Source organism: Pongo pygmaeus, chromosome 5, assembly GCF_028885625.2.
Source record: "Pongo pygmaeus isolate AG05252 chromosome 5, NHGRI_mPonPyg2-v2.0_pri, whole genome shotgun sequence".
NCBI lineage: Eukaryota > Metazoa > Chordata > Mammalia > Primates > Hominidae > Pongo > Pongo pygmaeus.
The window spans coordinates 132,039,917-132,061,448 of NC_072378.2; the positions used below are offsets into that span (position 1 = coordinate 132,039,917).

The following is a 21,532-nucleotide window of genomic DNA, read 5'->3' on the forward strand; positions in this document are numbered from 1 at the left end:
AAAAGATAAGGAAGAATTATTCATTATTCAGAATTATTCAGCTATAAGAGTGAATTCTTTTTGTTTTACTAGTAATGATAAACTTTATTTTCATTTTTGAGATGGAGTCTTGTTCTGTCACCCAGGCTGGGGTACAGTGGTGTGATCCCGGCTCACTGCAACCTCCGCCTCCCAGGTTCAAGTTATTCTCCTGTCTCAGCTTCCCAAGTAGCTGGGATTACAGGCGTGAACCACCAGGCCCGGTTACTTTTTTTTTGTATTTTTTGTAGAGATGGTGTTTCACCATGTTGGCCAGGCTGGTCTTGAACTCCTGACCTCAAGTGATCTGCCCACCTTGGCCTCCCAAAGTGCTAAGATTACAGACATGAGCCACCATGCCCAGCCAGTAATGATAAACTTTAGATCTCAGAAGACCAACCTTTTCTATTAGTTAGTTACTAGATGATAATTTAATTTAATAAAACTTAGGTAAATAATACTTCCAACTTTTCAAAGCAAGACAAACATACCTAAAAACACAAACATTTTCTTGTAATTACAAAAGCTCTCTGGCATAAAAACATGGGAAAAAAGTCCTAGCTGGATAGACACTTGTTATTATACTCAATGTTAAAAAACCTTAAAGCATTAGGATTTTAGGAAGCCTAACCTACCTTCCTACCTACGTGCTTGTTGCAGGTCATTGTATTAACAAATCATTTATTTACCTAGCAAGGCAATGAGTAAGCTGCAATTTCGCTGTTAGCTTTAGAAATTTGGACATAAACATGCTTACAACTGTCTCTCTTAATGTTGTCACTGGTTTGTGGTAATTGAATGTGACTTAAAGACCAAAAGGTATTCAGTTTTTAAAATGGTGTGTTGTAGCCTTAACAACTTACATTCTTGTTCCACATGGCTAGGTTTATGGTCTGGACTGTTGGCCCTTTGCAGAACTGGTTAAAAGGAACTAGATAGGACTGCAGTTCCAGGAGAGATCTGTTAGGTAGCAGGCAGTCAGCAGGAATTACTTAAAAGGCTATGTTGGTGAAATATTTGTATGTTTCATAGAAACATACAAACATGCAAATTGTATGTTTCTATGAAACATACAAATATATTTTGTATTATGTATTTTCGTAGAAAAAAATGAAAAAACTCTCTGAATATTAAGCAAAATTCACTAGTTCCATTTTTTAAAAGTGTCTATCTTTAGAGAAATTTTATATAATTAAGTAAATGTACTACATGGAAGATTATAAATTATTTATTTAAACTTGTTTTTATTAAGAATATAGCTTTTTATGCTAGAAAATCATGATATGCTTACGAAACAAAGTGGTGATTTAAGGAAGCTTTTCTTTGGAGAAACAGAAACCGTTCATGAAAGTTCCTCTGGCTCATCTGCAGCAACTGTTCCTATTCCTCATTTATTTCAAGAGATGGGGTTTCAGTATGTCGCCTAAGCTGGCCTCAAACTCCCAGGCTCAAGCAAGCCTCTTGCCTCAGCTTCTTGAGTAGCTGGGACTACAGGTGCACTGCCGCACCTGGCTAGTTCTACTCTTTAGCAAGACTAGTGATTGAAACCATGGAGAAGAAAGTCAGTAAACTGAATGGCATATAGAGTACATAGCTTTGTTACAGCAGAATTTATTAAAGGGAGTGAAAGAGTAGGTGTTTGTTTCTTCCCATCTCCCACAGAGGAGTTGTTGCTTTCCAGTGTAAAGCAACTTTGAACTTATTTTTTCAAAAAACAGATCTTCTACGCATTCAACCAGCACCAAACAACGGAACCCATGGTAGTTTAAACCATCTTCTGAAGGTGCCTTTTTATGAGCCATCCCATGCAGAGGAGGTGTCAAAGTTTTCTGTTTGTGGCTTTGCTAATCCATTGCCCACAGAGTCTGACTGTTTATGCCCTCACCTACAAAATGTAAGTAACAACTTCATGCATCCATAAGAATGTAAAGGGGCAAGCTATTCTTAACCTGGGTAGCCAACAACTGAGGTAGCAACAACCAGGTTTGTGTTCCGCCTTGGATATTTACTTAGTAAATATATGTGGTTTCTCTGAACCTTACCTGGAAACGAGAAGTGAGAATGCATACATTATAAGATTAAGTATGGAAATATGCTTTGTAAACTGGAAAGCACTAGTTGGTAATTGTTAACGTCATTATAAACTAACTGTCCTTCACCATTCAATACAGTAATCTTCGAGCTCTCTCCAATTTTCCTTATAAACCATTCTTCCTGCGGTTTATGAATCAGATGTTCATGCCTCGTTATTTAGAGCAGAAAGAACTAGGAGGGTGTAGGGATTGTAGCCAGCTGTTTGATACCCACTAGGGTAGGTGCTGCGGGGTGTTCCTTTGGGTAGCAGGGAAGAATCTGGCTGACAGTTGACACTGGGAAGGTCTTTTTAGTACATTAGGCCCTCGGATGAGTTCAAGAGCAGGACTTCAGATCCCAGGAGACTTTCAATAAGGTGAGGTTTTAGTGCCAGGAGAGGCCCCAAGGGCAAGGAGTCATAACAGCAGCTCAAAATATAAGGACCAAGCCTACTTGTGAGAATCAGAGCACCTGGATGGGGTTGGGATTTCAGAGTGAAATTGGAACCCTGTTATCAGGAGTCCATCAAGCTAAAATTAATGTCAAGGGTCATTTGATGCCAAGTTCCAAATGTGTTTGTAGAACTAAATAAAAACACCTGCTGCCTCAGGTAGGAATTTTTCCTTATAGTCAGAAATAGGTGAAGACATCACAATCTCTATACTTCAAAATAGCATTATACCACAGAAATAAATAACCAACCAAAGGGGCTTTACAGGACAAAAGCTTAGCAAACTTCTCAATGAAGATCAAATCCACAGCAAAGATCAGAGTAAGGGTGTGGGTTTCCTACTGACCGCTCCTGATAACCTCAATCAAACTGCCATTAAAAAATAATAATAACATTACTTACTGGGTATATTATTTCTCATTTTAGAGATAAAGCATGCTCAGAGAAGTTAGATAAATTGTTCGAGGCCAGAGAAGCTTGTTCTATCTGGCTGCAAACCCCAAGTTCTATGTAAAGAGTGCGTCTTGCTATTCAGAGTGTGGTCTCAGGACCACCATTTGCATCACTTGCAAATTGGTTAGAGATGCAGAATCTCAAGCCCTGCCCTAGGTTTACTGAACCAGAATCCATATTTTAACAAAACCCTCAAGTGATTGTATGCATATTAAAGCTTAAGGAGCACTGGGATGTTGTCACCCAATTTAGTCATTGATTCCAGCAGTGATCAGAATGCTTTGCCCCATTATCCATTATCTTTTTGCAAATTCTCTCTCTCTCTCTCTCTCTCTCTCTCTCTCACACACACACACACACACACACACACACAGACACAATAGGGAGCAGTAGTATCTCTATATTTCTGAACAGTGGCAGAATCAGAATCTTAAGTTAGGCTAGCTTCTTTGGCAGTATAACATTTAATTGATTACTACAGAAATAATCTCGATTACCCTTTAAAACATGTATTGTTACTTTAACTTATTTCCTCCCCTTTCCCATCCCTCATTATCTTGCAGAGTATTCAGCTGGAACAAGTGAATCAGATGCTAAATCTCACCCAAGAAGAAAGTAAGTCAATAGAAAACATGTTAAGTCTTTGATATTTAGACCTAACAAAACACAATGTGGCCCTTTTAGGACTCTCCAAAATAAGCTGACAGACGTTCCTGAACATAAAGATTTTATTGCCAATATATAAAAGGTAAAAAAAAAAACAAAAAAACAAAAAAACAAAACCAACTCACAACAGATATAATGACAACAGTACAAGCATGGGGTAGTTCCAGTGGTTCCATGAACAAAATGAATTCCTTGAAGAGGTTGTGACTCATCTGCAGTCCTCTGTTTCCTTTCCTTAGATGTAAGCAGACTGAGCTGCCTGGGTTTGAGTCCTACCTCTGGTGCTTCCTGGCTCTGTGAGCTGGGGCAAATCACTTAGCCTCCCTGTGCCTCAGTCTTCTCATCTGTAATAACCGTACTCACCTCATGTAGTTGTAAAAATTTTAAAAGTTAATACATGGAAAGAATTTACAATTGTGCCTGGCCTGTAGCAATATTATTATTACCTGTTATCTTTTAAGTATTCTTGTATTAAACTCACTCTGTTTCAGTTTCATCGCTTATAAGGGGATACCTACTTTATATAGTTGCTATGAAGATTACATGAGTTAATATATGTGCCTGGTTTACAGTTAAGAGCTTAGTAAATGTACTAGTTGTTTTGATAATCTTATAATCTGCCAAGTGTTATTCCATGGCATGAATAGCCTGTAGGTTTTTTATCCATCACTAATTGATGGATTTTTAAGAAGCATACAAGTAAAAGTAAATAAATACATTAGAATGTTTAGTCCATTCCGATTGCTATTAGGTTGGTTCAAAATTAATTGTTTTTTTTCTATTAAAAGTAATGGCAAAAAGCAGCAGGGCATGTGGCTCACACCTGTAATCCCAGCACTTTGGGAGGCTGAGGCAGACAGATCACTTGAGGTGACGAGTTCGAGACCAGCCTGGCCAACATGGTGAAATCCCGTCTCTACTAAAAATACAAAAAAAAAAAAAAAAAAAATTAGCTGGGCATGATGGTGCACTCTTGTAAACCCAGTTACTCAAGAGGAGGCTGAGGTAGGAAAATCACTTGAACCCAGGAGATGGAGGTTGCAGTGAGACGAGATCATGCCACTCCACTCCAGCTTGGGTGACACAGCAAGACTTGGTCTCAAAAGTAATGGCAAAAACCACAATTACTTTTGCTCCGACCTAGTATAACAAGATGCCATAGACTGGGTAGCTTATAAACAACAGAAATTTACTTCTCATAGTTCTGGAGGCTGGGAAGCCCAAGATCAAGTTCCCAGCAGATTTGGTTTCTGATGATGGCCTGATTCCTCATAAAGGGCCTTCTTCTCACTCTGAGCTCATATAGTGGAAGGAGTGAAGGTGTCCCTAGGGTGTCTTTGATGAAAGATCTAATCCTGCTCATGGGGGTCTTATCTCATGACTTAATCACCTCCTAAAGGTCCCACCTCCTAATACCATCACCTTTGGGATTAGGATATCAACGTATACGTTTTAGAGAGACATCAACATTCTGATTATAAGACATAAGTTTATAAAATTCCAACATCTTCCCTATGACAATTACTAAAGTTGGTCATCTTTGTTACAAAGTATGTACTTTTGACTTTGAAGGTTTTACCTCTTCATGTACATCCTCTGAGCTGTAAAATATAAGGAATCACAGAGGGCAGGCTTCAGATCCTTGCTTAGGCTCTTGCTTGGCCAACTTACTTATGTAAACCTTAGTTTTATAATCTGTAAAATGGTGTAATAACACCAATATTATTATTATTTTTAATAATTATACATAGGATTGTTGTAAGAATTGAAAGAGGTTAAATATGTAAAATATTTGTTAGAGTACTTGTCACATAATAAGCCATAAGAGAGTGGTAGTTATTATATGGGTAGTTACTACATGCAAAGAAGCATTTGCTAATTTCATGAATCTTTTTATTTTATGTTATTTTAATTTTAGTAACAGCAACAGTGAAAGTAAATTTGCCATTTGGGAGGCCTAGGGTACTGCAGAAGAATGTGGACCACTGTCTCCTTTACCACAGGGAATATGTCAGTGGATTTGGAAAAGCTATGAGGATGCCCATGTGGAGTTCATACACAGTCCCTCAGTTGGTAAGTTCCTGAGTCCATTGATCCATGCAGGCAAGAAATATTTATAATCTTTTCATATTCTAAGAGTTCAATTTTGTTTTGCAGTAGAGATTCAAAGGGAGGGAATTCACTGGCCTATAGCTTGCAAGACAATGTGCAAGTATTAGATAAACGTTGTTATAGGTGCTACATGGGTGCAAAAGAGGACCACATTGTGTTTTACCTGGAGAAAATGGAAAATGTTTACAGGCCAATTGGCCAATTGGTAAGGCAGGTAGAAAAGGATATTTTAAACAGAAGCAACAGGAAGTATGGAGGAATACTATTCATTTAACATTCCCCATGTACATCATGGGTGCACGTAGAAGGTGATGATAACTAGATTATAAAGGGCTTTGTATTTATTTGATTATTTAACAAGTACTTTACTATTTGTTGCATGTTATAGTAGGCACCAAATATACAAGGTGAATAGGCATAGTTCTTCTCTGAAGGATCTGGCACTCTAGTAAGTCAGACTAGACTTACATGGACAAATGCATTATGTCACAGATCTCCAGGCTGAGGTTGAGGTCCACTTGTTTAAAGCCCCCTCGCTCTTCATTGTCTGGCAAACTCTCTTGCACAAAGTAGTACCAGGACAGTTGACTACCCTTCAGGAAGAAAACAGTAGATCCCTACCTCACACCACACACAAAATTAAATTGCTGGTGGATTTGTAGACCCAAATAGGAACAGCAAGTCCATATTCCCTTTGTGCGTATCTTTATGATCTTGGGATAGAAAAGGCTTTCTCAGGAGACAAGAAGAACAACATTAAAAATGCAGAGGAAATTGATTAGATCACATAAACATTAATGTATGACAAAATAACAAAGTTGTAGATGGAACAATATATTTGCATTGCACATAAGAAACAACTTATGAGTATCCAGAACAGTAATTAGATTCAGAATAGCTAATAAATTTCCACCAATCAACAACAGAATGACAAGCATCTTAGTTACTACATGAACAAAGGATAGGAGCCAAGCAATTGAATCGCAATTCAGGAATATGCAATAAGGAAAATGTAAATTAAAACAAAACTTAGGGCCAGGTGCAGTGGCTTATGCCTGTAATCCCAGCACTTTGGGAGGCCGAGGCAGGTGGATTACCTGAGGTCAAGAGTTTGAGACTAGCTTGACCAACATGGTGAAACATCATCTCTACTAAAAACAAAAAATTAGGCAGGCGGGGTGGCATATCCTGCAATCCCAGCTACTTGGGAGGCTGAGGCAGGAGAATCGCTTGAACCCGGGAGGTGGAGGTTGCAGTGAGCCAAGATTGCGCCATTACATTCCAGCCTGGGCAACAACAGTGAAACTCCACCTCAAAAAAAAAAAAAAAAAAAAACCAGTGACAAAACTTTAAAGTATGCCAAAAGTCAGTCCAAACACTCCTCTGGGGCAGGGATGATTTTATTTAATGCATCCTCAGCACAATAGAATTGCCCAGTAAGTGCTTATTGAATGAAACGCATTGAATGAATTAGCCACAATCATTATTTTTAGACTTTTAAAGACAAAGCTATACCACCCACCACACGGGTAAATAATCAGGGAGATGTTTTTGTAGAGAAAATCTTAGTATTTTAGATCCAGAGACTGATGACAAACTTATAGCTATTAATGTTTTTGCTAAGAGTACCACCTCTTTTATGGAAAGGAAATAATTGATTGCATAGGTTTACCTACTCTTCCTGTTCCAATTCAAAATTTCTGGAGAAAAATAAGCATATTTTCCTACTACTAATTAAAACTTTGTATATTCTGAAAGCCAGCTCTGTTGCTGTCAATGGTTCAATTGTGGTCACTGGTAACAGTACTAATGTTTGTTTGCCAATGTGGGCAAATATTTTATCAACAGTTACCTGAGTTCATATGGACGGTTGGTGCAACATTACTTTCTTAATATGCACAACGTTCAGTTTGTGATTTTCTTCAACACACAACATTCCATGAAATAACTTCTATTTTGTTATTGTTTTCGAGAGGAGTGGCATACTCAGGGTCAGTCCTATTATTTAATTTTCTATTTTGAAAATTCCAGGTGTGAGGGGTTGTGTGGCATTAGAGGGAATGTTTATGTTTTTAGTACTTTTCCCCTGCTGTCTTGCATTCTTGAATTTTTATGAGCTTTGGCGGAAACCAAAGGCAGAGAGATTCTAAGTGGGCTCAGACTAGGAGTTTAATACAATTCTTCTTTGTTATTGTTTTAAAACTAGCTTCTTTGTTACCAAAAGTTCCTGTCCTTTCACTGATCCCACAGAAGTACTTGTGTATTTCTCCCTCCATGTGACAGGATGGAATTCTAGCAATTTTCTGCTTTCTAATTCAGAAATTACTCTGTTAGTGTGTTGTGGTTCAAGAAAATTACATACAAGGATGTTTTGGGATTCACATAAAAATGTTGTAAATCAGCTCTGTGTTTCAAAAAATCAGGCTTAAATAAGCACTTTTCGGAACATGGACCCAATTGGCCTTAGCCTTTAAGATTTATGGAGCTTTTGTTTTTCTGTGGTTTTGGTGGGTTTTGTAATTTTTGTTGTTATCTCAGAAGAATTCTGGGGAAGTAGTTGTGATTTGAAATCATGGTCCTAGAACAGCTGATTCAAAACCATTAAGGTTAGCCAGGCTGTACATAGATTTTGCTTCTGGGCCTGCTCAGAAGGAAGATATGCACTAGTGTTTCTGTTGCTAGGTGAAAAATTGAAAATAAGAGCAAGAATTGTGATTGTTGTTTAAAATAGGTATTTCAGAATTTAATATGAAATCAAATAACTTTTCTGAGTAGAAATCTAGTGTACTTTGAAAAATGCCTCTCTCTCTCCCTATGTATCTATGTATCTCTCGCTCTCCCTCTCTATTTACCTATCTATAGCTATACGTCTATCTATCTGTCAATCTACACACATATCATTCCATGTTAAAAAGCCTTTTTTCTTGTTTCTAAAGATTATTTTGTGAGTCTTTAAAACAGGGGCATTATTGTGTGTTGCAAACATTTTTGAACTATGAAAAAATTATTTTTCCCTGTAGAAAATAAATCATACAACCAAATAATTAAAAACATACATAGTTATTATCCTTACCGTAAGGCAAAATTGTAACTATCTAATCTTCAAACAAGTAGGTTTTAGCTTGTACATTGAGCCTACAGGTAAGAAGCATCTGTAACTTCAATAGAAATAATTTTATCCTCTGTTCAAATTCTACTTTGTTTCAGTGCCAGACTAAAAGTACAAGTAGCTCCCGTTCCTGTCTATACTCATCATTTACTTCTCCAGAAAGATTTTGAGAACTAAAAAGTTCATATTTTATCTGAGTGTCTGAATTCTATTTATTGCTTTCCTGACTTTCTATTCCGTTGCTTCAAAAATTCCAGGGAACTCTGATAGGATGGCAGGATTGAAGCTGTTTATGTGTGTGGGGTGGTGGTGGTGGTGGTTCACAAAAGCCTTCTTTATTATAGAAAGGACCTTCCTGTACCTCCCCTCCATCCTTCTAATGGGCTGTCTGTTGCATAATCTCACCTGGATAAAGAAGGCCTCATCCTCATTCCTAGTATTGATGCACTTTTATTTGAGGGTTCAAGTTTGGTATGTAAGAAATAAATCTCAAGATTTTCAGTTAGCAGAAAATGTGACTTTTTTTTTAGTACTTTCTGGCTGAAGCTATCCCAGTTCATTTCCCCCAGCCCAAAGTCTAAGCTACTTTGAGAACATGGTAAATATTTTGACTAACTAAGTTGTTTAAGCACAACTTTTACAGCCACAGCCTCATTAAAAATTACAATAAGCTTTCTTCGTTAACATTTTTATAATTTTAACTGTTAAATATAAGCATCTCAATTTCCTTACATTATGGAAAATGCATTTAGGGCTACATTTATATACTGTATATTTCTTCAAGTAAAACTTACTAATGTGAAATGTTTGAGTACAACGATAAAGATGTGTGTTAGGAAATATCAAACTCACAATATACCAGCGGTCTATGGGGCCAACTTGGTCAGCAGTCACCATTCCTTATTCTCTAATTTTACAACATACTTACGTGGCCCTTATACCAAGTAGAGAAACCTGGTCACTCAGAACTGTATACTATGATATGTTTTTGAAAGAATATAAACAAATGCTTTTAGCTTTCCAGACTCTGCCACCTGAAGGAGAGTGAAATAAATGGTGAGAACTCATCCAACACATTTAGCACAAACGTCTTCGTATTTCTTGGTTTACTTCTTGTTTTGGTGGACTATATCACTCAGGAGCTTCCTGAGAAAGAAAAAGGGGAAGATACATTCTTGAGAGTTTTTGTGTCTCAACATGTTTTTACTCTGCCTATACACTTAATTGGTGTTTTAGCTGGTTTCAGAATTTTAGAAATAATTTTTCTTCAAAATTAGTAAGACAGGTCAAGCGCAGTGGCTCAATGCCTGTAATCCCAGCACTTTGGGACGCTGAGTGGATGGATCACCTGAGGTCAGGTGTTTGAGACTAGCCTGGCCAACATGGCAAAACCCTGTTTCTACTAAAAATACAAAAATTAGCGGGGCGTGGTGGCACATGCCTGTAATCCCAGCTACTTGGGAAGCTGAGGCAGGAGAATCAGTTGAACCCAGGAGGCAGAGGTAGCAGCGAGCCAAGATTGTGCCATTGCACTCCAGCCTGGGCCAGAGAGTGAGACTCCATCTCAAAAAAATAAAAAATAAAAAAATAAAATTAGACTTCCTGGGCTGATTCTCTAATGTGTTTGAATTTTTCCTATTTTTCCTATCTCTTTGTCTTTAATTCCACCTTTTGAGTCACGTCTGCAACTTCATCCTCTAGATCTTATTGAGTGTTTTCTTTTGGCTGTCATATTTTGAAATCCCAAGAGCTCTTTCTGTTACTTTTTCCCTTTTTAAACATTACCTCTGTTTCTTCTTTATGGATGCCATATATACTCTCAGCTCTCTGAGAAAAGAGTTTTCTTCTGTCTTCCGCATTGTCTCTTTTTCTTCTCCCTTATTCCCCAGTGTCTAGTGGTCCTTGGCTGTCAGCTTCTATTTTAAGATTTAGGCACTAAACTATATGGCTGGGTCTTTCCAGTGTATAAGCTTCACTATAGGTTGATCAGGAAGAGAACCAGCCATTTTGTTGAGGACTCCAAACTGACAGTATCTAGTTTCCTTTCAGGCTGGTTGTTTTCCAAAGAGAGGATACTTCTAATCTGACTCAGCATATACAATTTTCAGGCTAAATGGGCAATGAGATTGGGGAATCTTATCATTCAGCAATAGAGTTTTATTTAATCTCATTGCTTTCAGTATGGTGCACCTGCTCTTGGCTGTGCCTTGTGTCTTTTAGTTTGATCATCCCTCTGATTTAAACTCTCCAGAGAGTAAACATACTATCTAGCCCTTTTTGCAGACTTTTTCAATCTATCCTCTATTTCCAGCCTTATGCAAACTCCTGTCTTTAGGACTCCAAGTTCTACCCTTCTGGGGTTCTACAGTAGAACTTTCCTGGTGCTTTCCCCAAACATAAGCTCTTGGTAGTCAGTGTTTACTGGTCTACTAAATCAGGTTATTATTTATCTGATTTCTAGCTTCTGAATACGCCCTGTCATCTCTTATGTGTTTTCATTATTACTGTCTTCTTAATGGAATTTTAGAAGGGAGCAAGATAAATGTACGTGTTCAATCAATTTGAGAAATTTTCTAGCTGGAGCTTTGTATTATGTTAGGGAGTACAGTCTCTGCTTTGCTTTCTCTGGACTTTTCTCATCTTCAGCTCCCACTTGTTCTGTACCTCAGCATGGTGCTCTCCTGGCTACAAAGACAGCATACAGTGTATGCTGCCTCTTCCTTTGTGAATTGAACTCAGAGGTTTCAGACAACATAGCTAATTTTGCTTTCAGCACAATGCAGTGAATAAAGGAAGGTCATCCTAATTTAACTTAACCTTTATTTTTTATAAATTATTTCAAGTTTTATTAAGAAAGATATCCATTATGGGCAGTAAAGAGCATACAAATCAAAATATCTGAGAAAAATAAATAGCAAAATGTTCACTTACCCATGATTATATGCTAATCAAAATATGATGACCACATAATATAGTATTACCTTAAATACTCGAGTTAGGCAGCACATTTATAGGATGTCCTCTTGGTAAATAAATTATTGTACTAGTCTTTAAATAGGGCTACAAAGAAATTATTGTTATTTTTTAAGACAGAGTCTCACTCTGTTGCCCAGGCTGGAGTGCAGTGGCACGATCTCAGCTGACTGCAACCTCCACCTCCCAGGTTCAAGCAATTCTCATGCCTCAGCCTCCTGAGTAGCTGGGATTACAGGCACCCACCACCACACCCGACTGATTTTTGTATTTTTAGTAGAGACAGGGTTTCACTATGTTGAACCTCAAACTCTTGACCTCCAGTGATCCGCCCCCTCAACCTTCTAAAGTGCTGGGATTACTGGCATGAGCCACCAAGCCTGGCCTAAGAAATTATTATTATTATTATTATTTTCAGACAGAGTCTCACTCTGTCGCCCAGGCTGGAGTGCAATGGTGTGGTCTCAGCTCACCTCCACCTCCCGGTTCAAGCAATTCTCCTGCCTCAGCCTCCAGAGTAGCTGGGATTACAGGTGCCCGCCACCATACCTAGCTAATTGATGTATTTTTAGTAGAGACGGGGTTTCACCATGTTGGCTAGGCTGGTCTTGAACTGCTGACCTCGTGATCTGCCTGCCTCGGCTTCTCAAAGTGCTGGGATTACAGGCATGAGCCACTGCGCCCGGCCTGGCCTAAGAAATTATTTTAAAAATTCTTATATTTCATGATGAATGAAGCATGGCTGTACATTTATTTATATTCAAAACTAATTTGTTTAGACAACTATACCTTCTTTGAATTAATCTTAGGTTGATAAAAAGTTCTTGAACAGCTGAAGAATAATATATCAATACTTAGTTTATATCAGTATTTTAAAAGTAAATACATTTTACTTTCAATTTTTATTTACAAGTACAATATATATCACCACATAAAAGTTAGATCTTGAAAAGGATTTTAGTTTTTAGGAATAGTTCCCATTATTCCTCTGCTCTCAATTCAGGTTTCACTGTGCAAATATTTTTTTCCAAGGTGTATTTGATTTGGCCTCCCGATGTCCTTAACCAGAAGGGAACCACAGAAAAAAACACTGCTGCAGACATCCATTCCTATTGCTTGCGTAGACCTGATTCACTAAGGAAATAGGAAAAGCTTAAATGAAAAACATTCTAGGGAAGTGACAAACCATATAAGGCAATGGGTGAGCCGCAATTGTGGGCGTAATTTTTTTCTCTCTCTCTTTCAACAGGGAGACACATCGCCTCTTCCTCCCACTGTCCCAGACTGTCTGCGGGCTGATGTCAGGGTTCCTCCTTCTGAGAGCCAAAAATGTTCCTTCTATTTAGCAGACAAGAATATCACCCACGGCTTCCTCTATCCTCCTGGTTAGTAGAACTCTTTTTTAGAGCAGTAGCTTAGAAAGCTCTCATCAGCTGGATGTGGGCATGTGCCTTAAACATATACTCCCCACCAAAACTACCTGCTTGGGTAAGCTAGCTGCCTGAGAGGCTTCCAGTGGTTGTGGCTGGCCAGAGCAGCACAGCGGCTGTAATAAAGACTAAGACATTTTGCAGTGGGACCCACACAGCAGCTCTCATCTGGCCCAGATGTTTAGAGAGTTCGGCAGGTTTAAGTTTAATTTTAAAACTGGAGATTCTTTGCAGAAGGACACAAAAATCTAAAAACCCATTTCTTCTGGCTCCTGCCCAAGCTAAGGTCCGCCTGGAGAATACAGCTGTGCCCGTGAAAAGAAATCAGGCTGAGTGCTCGCTTTGGCAGAACATATACTAAAATTGGAATGATACAGAGAAGATCACCTAATAAAATAAAATAAAAAAAGAAATCAGGCTGGAATTTTGGCCTGTCGCTCATGCTGTAGGGCTAACAGTTTTAAACTGCAGGTGAAGCAGCCAAATGAAATTTAAGTTTTTGTTGTTGTTGTTGTTGTTTTCAGAAAGGATCTCTCTTGGGAACCTGCCAAAGCTAGTGTGATTTTCCTAAAACTCAAGCCACTTCCCTGTGCAACAGGAAACGTCATTTTTATTAACTTGCCTATGAGATTTTCAACAATTTCACCTTCTTAGAGATTTGTAATTTAAAGGTTCTGAAATGGATAATGGGCAAAAAGGCTTAATGAAAGCAAGTAGCGTTATCAATTTAAAACTCCTGAGTTAGGATAAATAAACTGATAAATTTTATGTATCTAGATACAATCAGGGGTACCAAATTTATGTAAGCCCTGTGATAAACATTAAAAATTTGCAACAGGCTGGGTGCGGTGGCTCACGCCTGTAATCCCAGCACTTTGGGAGGCCAAAGTGGGTGGATCACCTGAGATCAGGAGTTCGAGACTAGCCTGGCCAACATGGTGAAACCCTGTCCTGTCTCTATTAAAAATAGAAAAATTAGCTGGGTTTGCTGGTGCGCACCTGTAATACCAGCTATTCAGGAGGCTGAGGAATGAGAATGGCTTGAACCTGGTAGGCGGAGGTGCAGTGGGCCAAGATTGAGCCACTGACTCCAGCCTGGGTGACAGAGTGAGACTCTGTCTCAAAAAAAAAAAAACTTGCAACATTTTATTAATAAAATATTTGAAATTGGTGTATAAAATTGTATCTGTTAGGCCATAAGATATTAGTTAATATATCAATGTTTACGTGACAAGGAATAAAATTAATAATTAAACAACTTGTCTCAAAAAATTAAGGATACGGCCAGACACGGTGGCTCATGGTCATAATCCCAGCACTTTGGAAGGTCGAGGCAGGAGGATCACAGGCTCAAGAGTTTGAGACCAGCCTGGGCAACATAGTGAGATCTTGTCAGTTAAAAAAAAAAAAAATTAAGGATAAAATGAAACTCTCTTCTAACTCTCCAGTATAAATTCCAATTATTTGTTAAAAATAGAAGTTCTATTACTAGCAGGTTCTTATTTTCCTCTAAAACAGAGGTAATGTTATGTTGATTGACTTTCCAACTTTCAGGGCTTAGTTAAAAAGGTAGAAGAGGCTTTTTGTGGAGTCTGAGAACTACAAACACCATATGAAATCTTAAGAAAAAAGAGCTACTTGTTTCTTCTTGTCTTTTGGTGTCTACTTATTGGCCTCTTATTGAATAATTAGTTACCCAGGCAGGATGGTGCACGCCTGTAATCCCACCTACTCGGGAGGCTGAGGCAGGAGGATCGCTTGAGTCCAGGAGTTTGAGATCAGCCTGGGCAAAATGAACAGACTCTGCCTCAATAGTAATTAAAAAACAGAATTAGTTAAGATATCCAAGTACAGTTTAAGTATAAAAAGTATTAGAATAGAAAATTCATATAAGTGGAATTGTGCACTATTTGTGTTTCCGTGACTGCCTTATTTCACTCAATGTCCTCAAGTTTCATTCATGTTCTTATATATTACAGAATCTAAAATAGTCAAATTCATAGAATCAGAGAGTGAAATGGTGGTTGCTGGGGGCTGGGGGAGGGAGAAATGGGGAGTTCCTAATTAATGGGCGTAAAGTTTCAGTTAAGCAAGACAAATAAGCTCTGGGGATCTTCTGTACAGTATTGTACCTAGAGTCAACAGTACTGTACTATATACTTAAAAAATTGTTAACAGAGTAGATCTCATGTTAAGTGTTCTTACCAAAATGAAATCAAATGAAAAAGGATTTGAATAAACATTTACAGGTTTGCAGCTTTTAATCCTCACAATAATTCTATGAGATAGATGCCATGAGACAAATGAAGCACAGAGGGATGCAGCACTTTGCCCGAGGAGTGCAGCTGTGAGCAGCGGAGCTGGGGTTCCCACCTGGGCTGTCTGCTTCCAGAGCACACTCGCTGAACACTCACTGTGCTAGACAGCACAGCCATAAATCCTCAGAGCCCGTGATTTGTGGTGTTCCCTTCAGCAGTCTCTATTAGTCAGTTCTCATACTGCTAATAAAGGCATACCCGAGACTGGATAATTTATAAAGAAAAGGGGTTTAATGGACTCACAGTTCCACATGGCTGGCGATGCCTCACAATCATTAGGGAAGACAAAGGAAGAGCAAAAAGATATCTCACATGGCTGCAGGCAAGAGACAGCGTGTGCAGGGGAACTCCCCTTTATAAAACCATCAGATCTCGTGAGACTTATTCACTATCACGAGAAGGGCATGGGAAAGACCTGCCCCCATGATTCAATTACCTCCCACAGGGTCCCTCCCACAACACGTGGGAATTATAAGAGCTACAATTCAAGATGAGATTGGGGGGGACACAGCCAAACCATATCAGTCTCTATCAAGTAAAAACTCATTTTCTTCAGAAAATTTTATTTCGGAAGACAGCTATCTATAATAACATTATTATTTTGTGCACATCCAATAACCACGCATTTATATCTGGCATTCTGTTTGTTTCCTAGGGCTGCTGAAACAAATTACCAAAAAAGGTTGACTTAAAACAAAAATGTATTATCTCACAGTTCTGGAGGTCAGAAGGCTAAAGTCAAGGTGTTGACGGTCATGCTCTTTTTGAAGGCTCTAGGGGAAATCCTTCCTTGTCTCTCCCAGCTTCTGGTGGCTCCAGGCATTGCTTAGCGTGTACCAGTATCACTCAAATCTCTGCCTCCATCTTCACAAGACCTTCTCCCCTGTGTTTGTCCTCTTCCCAAATCTCCTTCTCCTTATTAAGACACTAGTCACTGGATTTACAGTCCACCCTAAATCCAGGATAATCTCATCTAGAGACTCCTAGCTACATCTGCAAAGACCTATTTCCAAATAAGTTTATATTCACAGGGATGAAAAGAATGGTTAGGACTTGGATGTATCTTTTTTGGATCACACTTCAACCCACTACAGGCATAAAACTGCCTGCATTATTAACGACCTCTGTTAGAAAGTACTACTTCTATGCTTTGACTGTTAATAAATTTATATTAATATGTAATAGTAATAGGCCTATTGTGCAGTATGTCATATTTTCTCTTATAGCTAGATCTAATAAGATCCATTTGTTTTGCAGCCAGCAATAGAACATCAGATAGCCAATATGATGCTTTAATTACGAGTAATTTGGTACCTATGTATGAAGAATTCACAAGTAAGTATGAATTTAGAGTATTAATTTTAAAATAGTTAAGTGACTCCTTGAACTTCCAAACTAAACACATTTTTTTAATTGCAATTTTTTCCTGATATTAAGGGTCATTTTTTTCTAATGGTTTAAATATAGGTACAGGAAGGATCCCTTACATAGTTTTTTTTCAGCTTACATTGACTTTGAGTGACTTGTTGCTAGAATTCTGATAATTTGTTTTTAACCCTTAATTTGATTACTGCCATTCACTAAAAGTAAATGAAAGGTAAATGTTCATTCCCAGAGTAATAATTAATAAGGCAACATGTGTGTTCTGATCATTTTTAACACTCGCTGTCCCATAAGCAACTCAGCCCTAGGGAGAAATTTGAAGGCATATTTAACTGTAATTTCAAGATGATAACTACAACAAGAAAAAGCTATCATCAATGTGGCTGTTTATTTTTGCTTGTGAAGCCTATTCTGGAGAATTACCCAATCATCCCTGGCAATTACTAAAGCAGAATTTCATGCTATTTAAATGTACTTGTCTATAATAGAAAATATTGTCATATTTGACTGAAGTGGACATTTTAAACACTTTATGATTTTATTTTTAGAAATGTGGGACTACTTCCACAGTGTTCTTCTTATAAAACATGCCACAGAAAGAAATGGAGTAAATGTGGTTAGTGGACCAATATTTGATTATAATTATGATGGCCATTTTGATGCTCCAGATGAAATTACCAAGTAAGCGATTTGACTTTTTGATTTATCAATAGGGTCTCATGAGGGGAAATTCCAATATTTTAAGTAAAGCTCAGTATTTTAAATATTACATAATAACATTCATAGACAAATGTTATTTTTGACTATTTTCAATCTAGTCTATCTAAATATTTACGAAAAAACTTATGTTGCAAAAAATTTAAACTAATGGGCAAAGAAAACACTTCCTGGAAAAGTTTAGCATAGCAAAAATTTTATTTGGAAAATTGCTGAATTAATGGGCAAAGATAACATGAAATTTCGTAAAGGCTAAGGAGGTAGACAAAACTTGATGTACTATCAATGAATATAAAACCAATCCAACAATAAATGAAAAAAAAAGTCGAGTAAAGGCTAAGGTAAATTTTACAAGAATAGTGAAAAGTCAAGTAAAGACTAAGGTAAATTTTACAAGAATAGTGAACAATTCATAAAAGCATTTCCCAGGAGACAGTGTAGGTAAATTTCATGCAGAGAACTAGTCCTAACTAAACTGTATATTTTAGTACTAAGCCTGGTCATAACAGGTTGCTAAGAATTAGTTTTGAATGCAGAGCACAGTAATAGAGTTTTAGAGAAGTTTCACCTACCATTTCTCTTTATTATCAAAACATATGAAGGACCAAACTAAATAATTGTACTGTCTAAGCCTAGATTATGTAAAGCAATGATTTCTACCTATACCTTCTGATAAAGTAACATTTATGACTACTAAGTGTGTGGCCTTTTTCTATTTTGTTCACCATGTCCTTATTTCGGTGTTGAATGAATGAATACTGAATCAATATTTCAGTATTGACTCTACCTTTCACAATTTATTAATTCTAATAATTCTAACTTTGACCGCATTTTACTATATGCTAGGTACTTTTTAAAGAACTCACATATACATCAGTTAAACTGCAAAGATACCCTAGTTAGGTTCCATTAGCCCCCAGTTAGAGTTAAGGAAACTGAGGTTAAACAACTTATCTAAATTCTGCAACTAATAAGTGGTAAAGCCAGAATATGAACCCGGGCAGCCTGACTCTGAGTCCATGTTCTAAATCACAGTAATACATTTCTATTTATACCAGCTTGTATTCCTTTGGTGGAGTCAGATTTTGCACCTAAAACTTTTGAAAGCACTTCCATGTTCATTATCTGAAACCGAAGTACTGTCACATCAGTTGTATGGATTTATCCCCATGTCTACAGTGTGAAGTTGATAGCACAGAATCACTACCTTGGAAAGCGGAGGAAACTCGGTAAATGATAGAATTAGAGGATGAGTGAAAGTCCAAACATTTTGTGGAAGTGCACGGCTGGAGGTGGAATCTGGGCTCCTTCATTCTCAGCTTCTGCTGTATTAGTAAACACTACTGTGAAGTATGAAGTCAACAAAACGAGGAGATGCAGGAGGCAGAATATCATGCTCTGCTTTTTTTTTTTTTTTTTTTTTTTTTTTGTATTCTAACATTTTTTCATGTTAGAATGACCAAGCTTGGACTTCTACTGTAATCTCTATTTTGGCTGATGGGAGTAAAATATATGTAAGACTTTGTGCTTTTTATTTATTACTTTCTTTTACTGTATCTTTACTTTGACATTTCTTTAAAACTATATAAAGACATTTATTGGCCTGGTGCAGTGGCTTACGCCTGTCTTGCCAACACATTGAGATGCTGAGGTGGGAAGATCATTTGAGCCCAGGAGTTTAAGACCAGCTGGGGCAACAAAGTGAGAACCCATCTCTATTAAAAAAAAAAAAAATCCAAAGTACCATTAGAAGTAAATATATATATGTGTGTGTGTGTCTTTACATAGTTTTTTTCATATACATATTTACATATTTATACCAGCTTGTATTTGTTTGGTGGAGTCAGATTTTGCACTTAAAACTTTGTATGTAAGTTATTTAAAAAGTACCTAGCATATAGTAAAATGCTGTCAAACTTAGAATTATAAGAATTATTATTTTACATATATATGAAAAAACTATGTAAACACACTTATCAACTTTAGAAGCAAAAGTATAATAACATCAAAACATGTTTTCAATTATGTTTGTAAGACATTTAGCCAACACTGATGTTCCCATCCCAACACACTACTTTGTGGTGCTGACCAGTTGTAAAAACAAGAGCCACACACCGGAAAATTGCCCTGGGTGGCTGGACGTCCTACCGTTTATCATCCCTCACCGACCTACAAACATGGAGAGCTGTCCTGTGAGTATGCTTTGGGAGGGTCCAGGACTCGAGAAAATGAGTCAGAGCTCATTTGGGCTCTCATAAAAGTGGCTCTGACTAAAACATATTTTTTTTAGGTGTTTCATGGGAAAAGTTGTAATACAAATTACTTCATTTTTAGGCTTTTCCTTAGACTATTGATCTCTATGTAATTAATATCAATTTAAACATATATCTGCATAGTTGAACATATGTATACCTCATGTATTTTATTTATATATGTTTTATTCACATTCACTAATAATGAAAGAGGTGAAATCTTGTTAATCTCTTTTTTCTTTTTTTATTTATAACATGACAATTGTATGTATTTATGAAGATAGCGTGATGTTTGAATGCATGCAGACTTTGTATAATGATCAAATCAGGATAATTAACGTATCTACCATTTTAAACATTTATTTCTTTGTGGTAATAACACTCAAAGTCCTCTCTTCTAGCTATCTTGAAATATACAATACGTTGTTATTAACCACAGCCACTCTACTGTGTAATAGAACCACCAGAACATATTTTTATTCTGGCCACAAAGTTCTTGGCAATGTTAGCACTAAATTAATGTTTCTGAATGAGTATGTACATGTAAAAATTCCATCAACTTGAACCATGAGGTGTGAAATTGATTATACACACACACACACACACACAGTTCAAGTAACATTCTTTTTTTAAACATCATTTATTAGGCTACCTCAAAATCCTTTTTGGATCAAGGCAGATTATATGAAGTAGTTAATTCGACTTGCATATAAATTCCTTATAGAAAAAATATGTATCCTGGAACTTAGGTTTTACTGAAGTCATTCAACAAATATATTGAGTACCTATTAAGCACATAGTATCATGATGGAAACTCTTTAGAATGCACAAAGCAGGAACACATTGTCCCTGCTTTTAAAGAGTTCATATACAACTTCAATTTATATATGAGATATAGGCACACAATTTAGTCAGTCAATAATACAATAATTATTCTAAAAACTAAAAAGTAAAAGAGGTTGCAAAGTTGGGATCAATTGACAATTAATGTTAAAAGGATTTGATATTTGAAATTAAAATCACATTTGGCTGGAATGATCAATAAAGATTTCATAAAATAAGGTGTAAGTAGGGCTGTGCCCTGAAGGATGGATAGAATTTGAGTATATTGAGAAGACTACGAAGGGTCTTCCATGGAGGGTGGGTATGAAGAATGAAGAGGATTTAGTAACTGATTGGATACAAGAGCCCCCACCCCAAAAGGAAACTCAAAGATGGATCAGATTTGAATGTTAGTAATTAGGAAAAAGGCAGAAAGAGGAAAGTTAGGAATGAGAACTTTTTGGCAGGTAGATAGGATAAGCTAAGGATAGGCATTTTAAGTTTGTGGAAATGGGCATTGATGTGGAAAGTCCCATAGGCAATTAGAGCCTGAGAATTAAAACTTGGGATCTAGGCCAGATTGGGATTCATCTATATTCTTTCAGGTGTTCAACACATGAGTGCCTTCACCATGCTGTGCACTATAGGAGGCACTCACAATTAGAAATCCAGTAAAATATTAGAAGAAAGAGATAAGTGATGTAAGAGAGGGACAGATAAACTGCTGTAGTAGTATTTCAAAGGAGAATTACTTC

At 37.2% G+C, this 21,532-nt stretch overlaps 1 protein-coding gene across 5 annotated transcripts in view; it reads left to right on the plus strand.

The window, feature by feature from the left end:
- ENPP3 (ectonucleotide pyrophosphatase/phosphodiesterase 3) overlaps positions 1–21,532 on the plus strand; it is a 98,878-nt gene that overhangs the window by 72,338 nt on the left and 5,008 nt on the right. For 2 of the 5 annotated variants that reach the window (XM_054492305.2, XM_063666604.1), the window contains 7 exons: positions 1,737–1,912; positions 3,559–3,610; positions 5,580–5,734; positions 13,105–13,240; positions 16,861–16,938; positions 17,535–17,667; positions 19,739–19,895. In XM_054492305.2, the coding sequence (XP_054348280.1) occupies positions 1,737–1,912; positions 3,559–3,610; positions 5,580–5,734; positions 13,105–13,240; positions 16,861–16,938; positions 17,535–17,667; positions 19,739–19,895 (887 nt within the window). Of the gene's footprint in view, positions 1–1,736; positions 1,913–3,558; positions 3,611–5,579; positions 5,735–13,104; positions 13,241–16,860; positions 16,939–17,534; positions 17,668–19,738; positions 19,896–21,532 lie in introns of those variants that run through there. The other 3 variants (XM_063666605.1, XM_063666606.1, XM_054492309.2) reach the window with 3 other exon arrangements.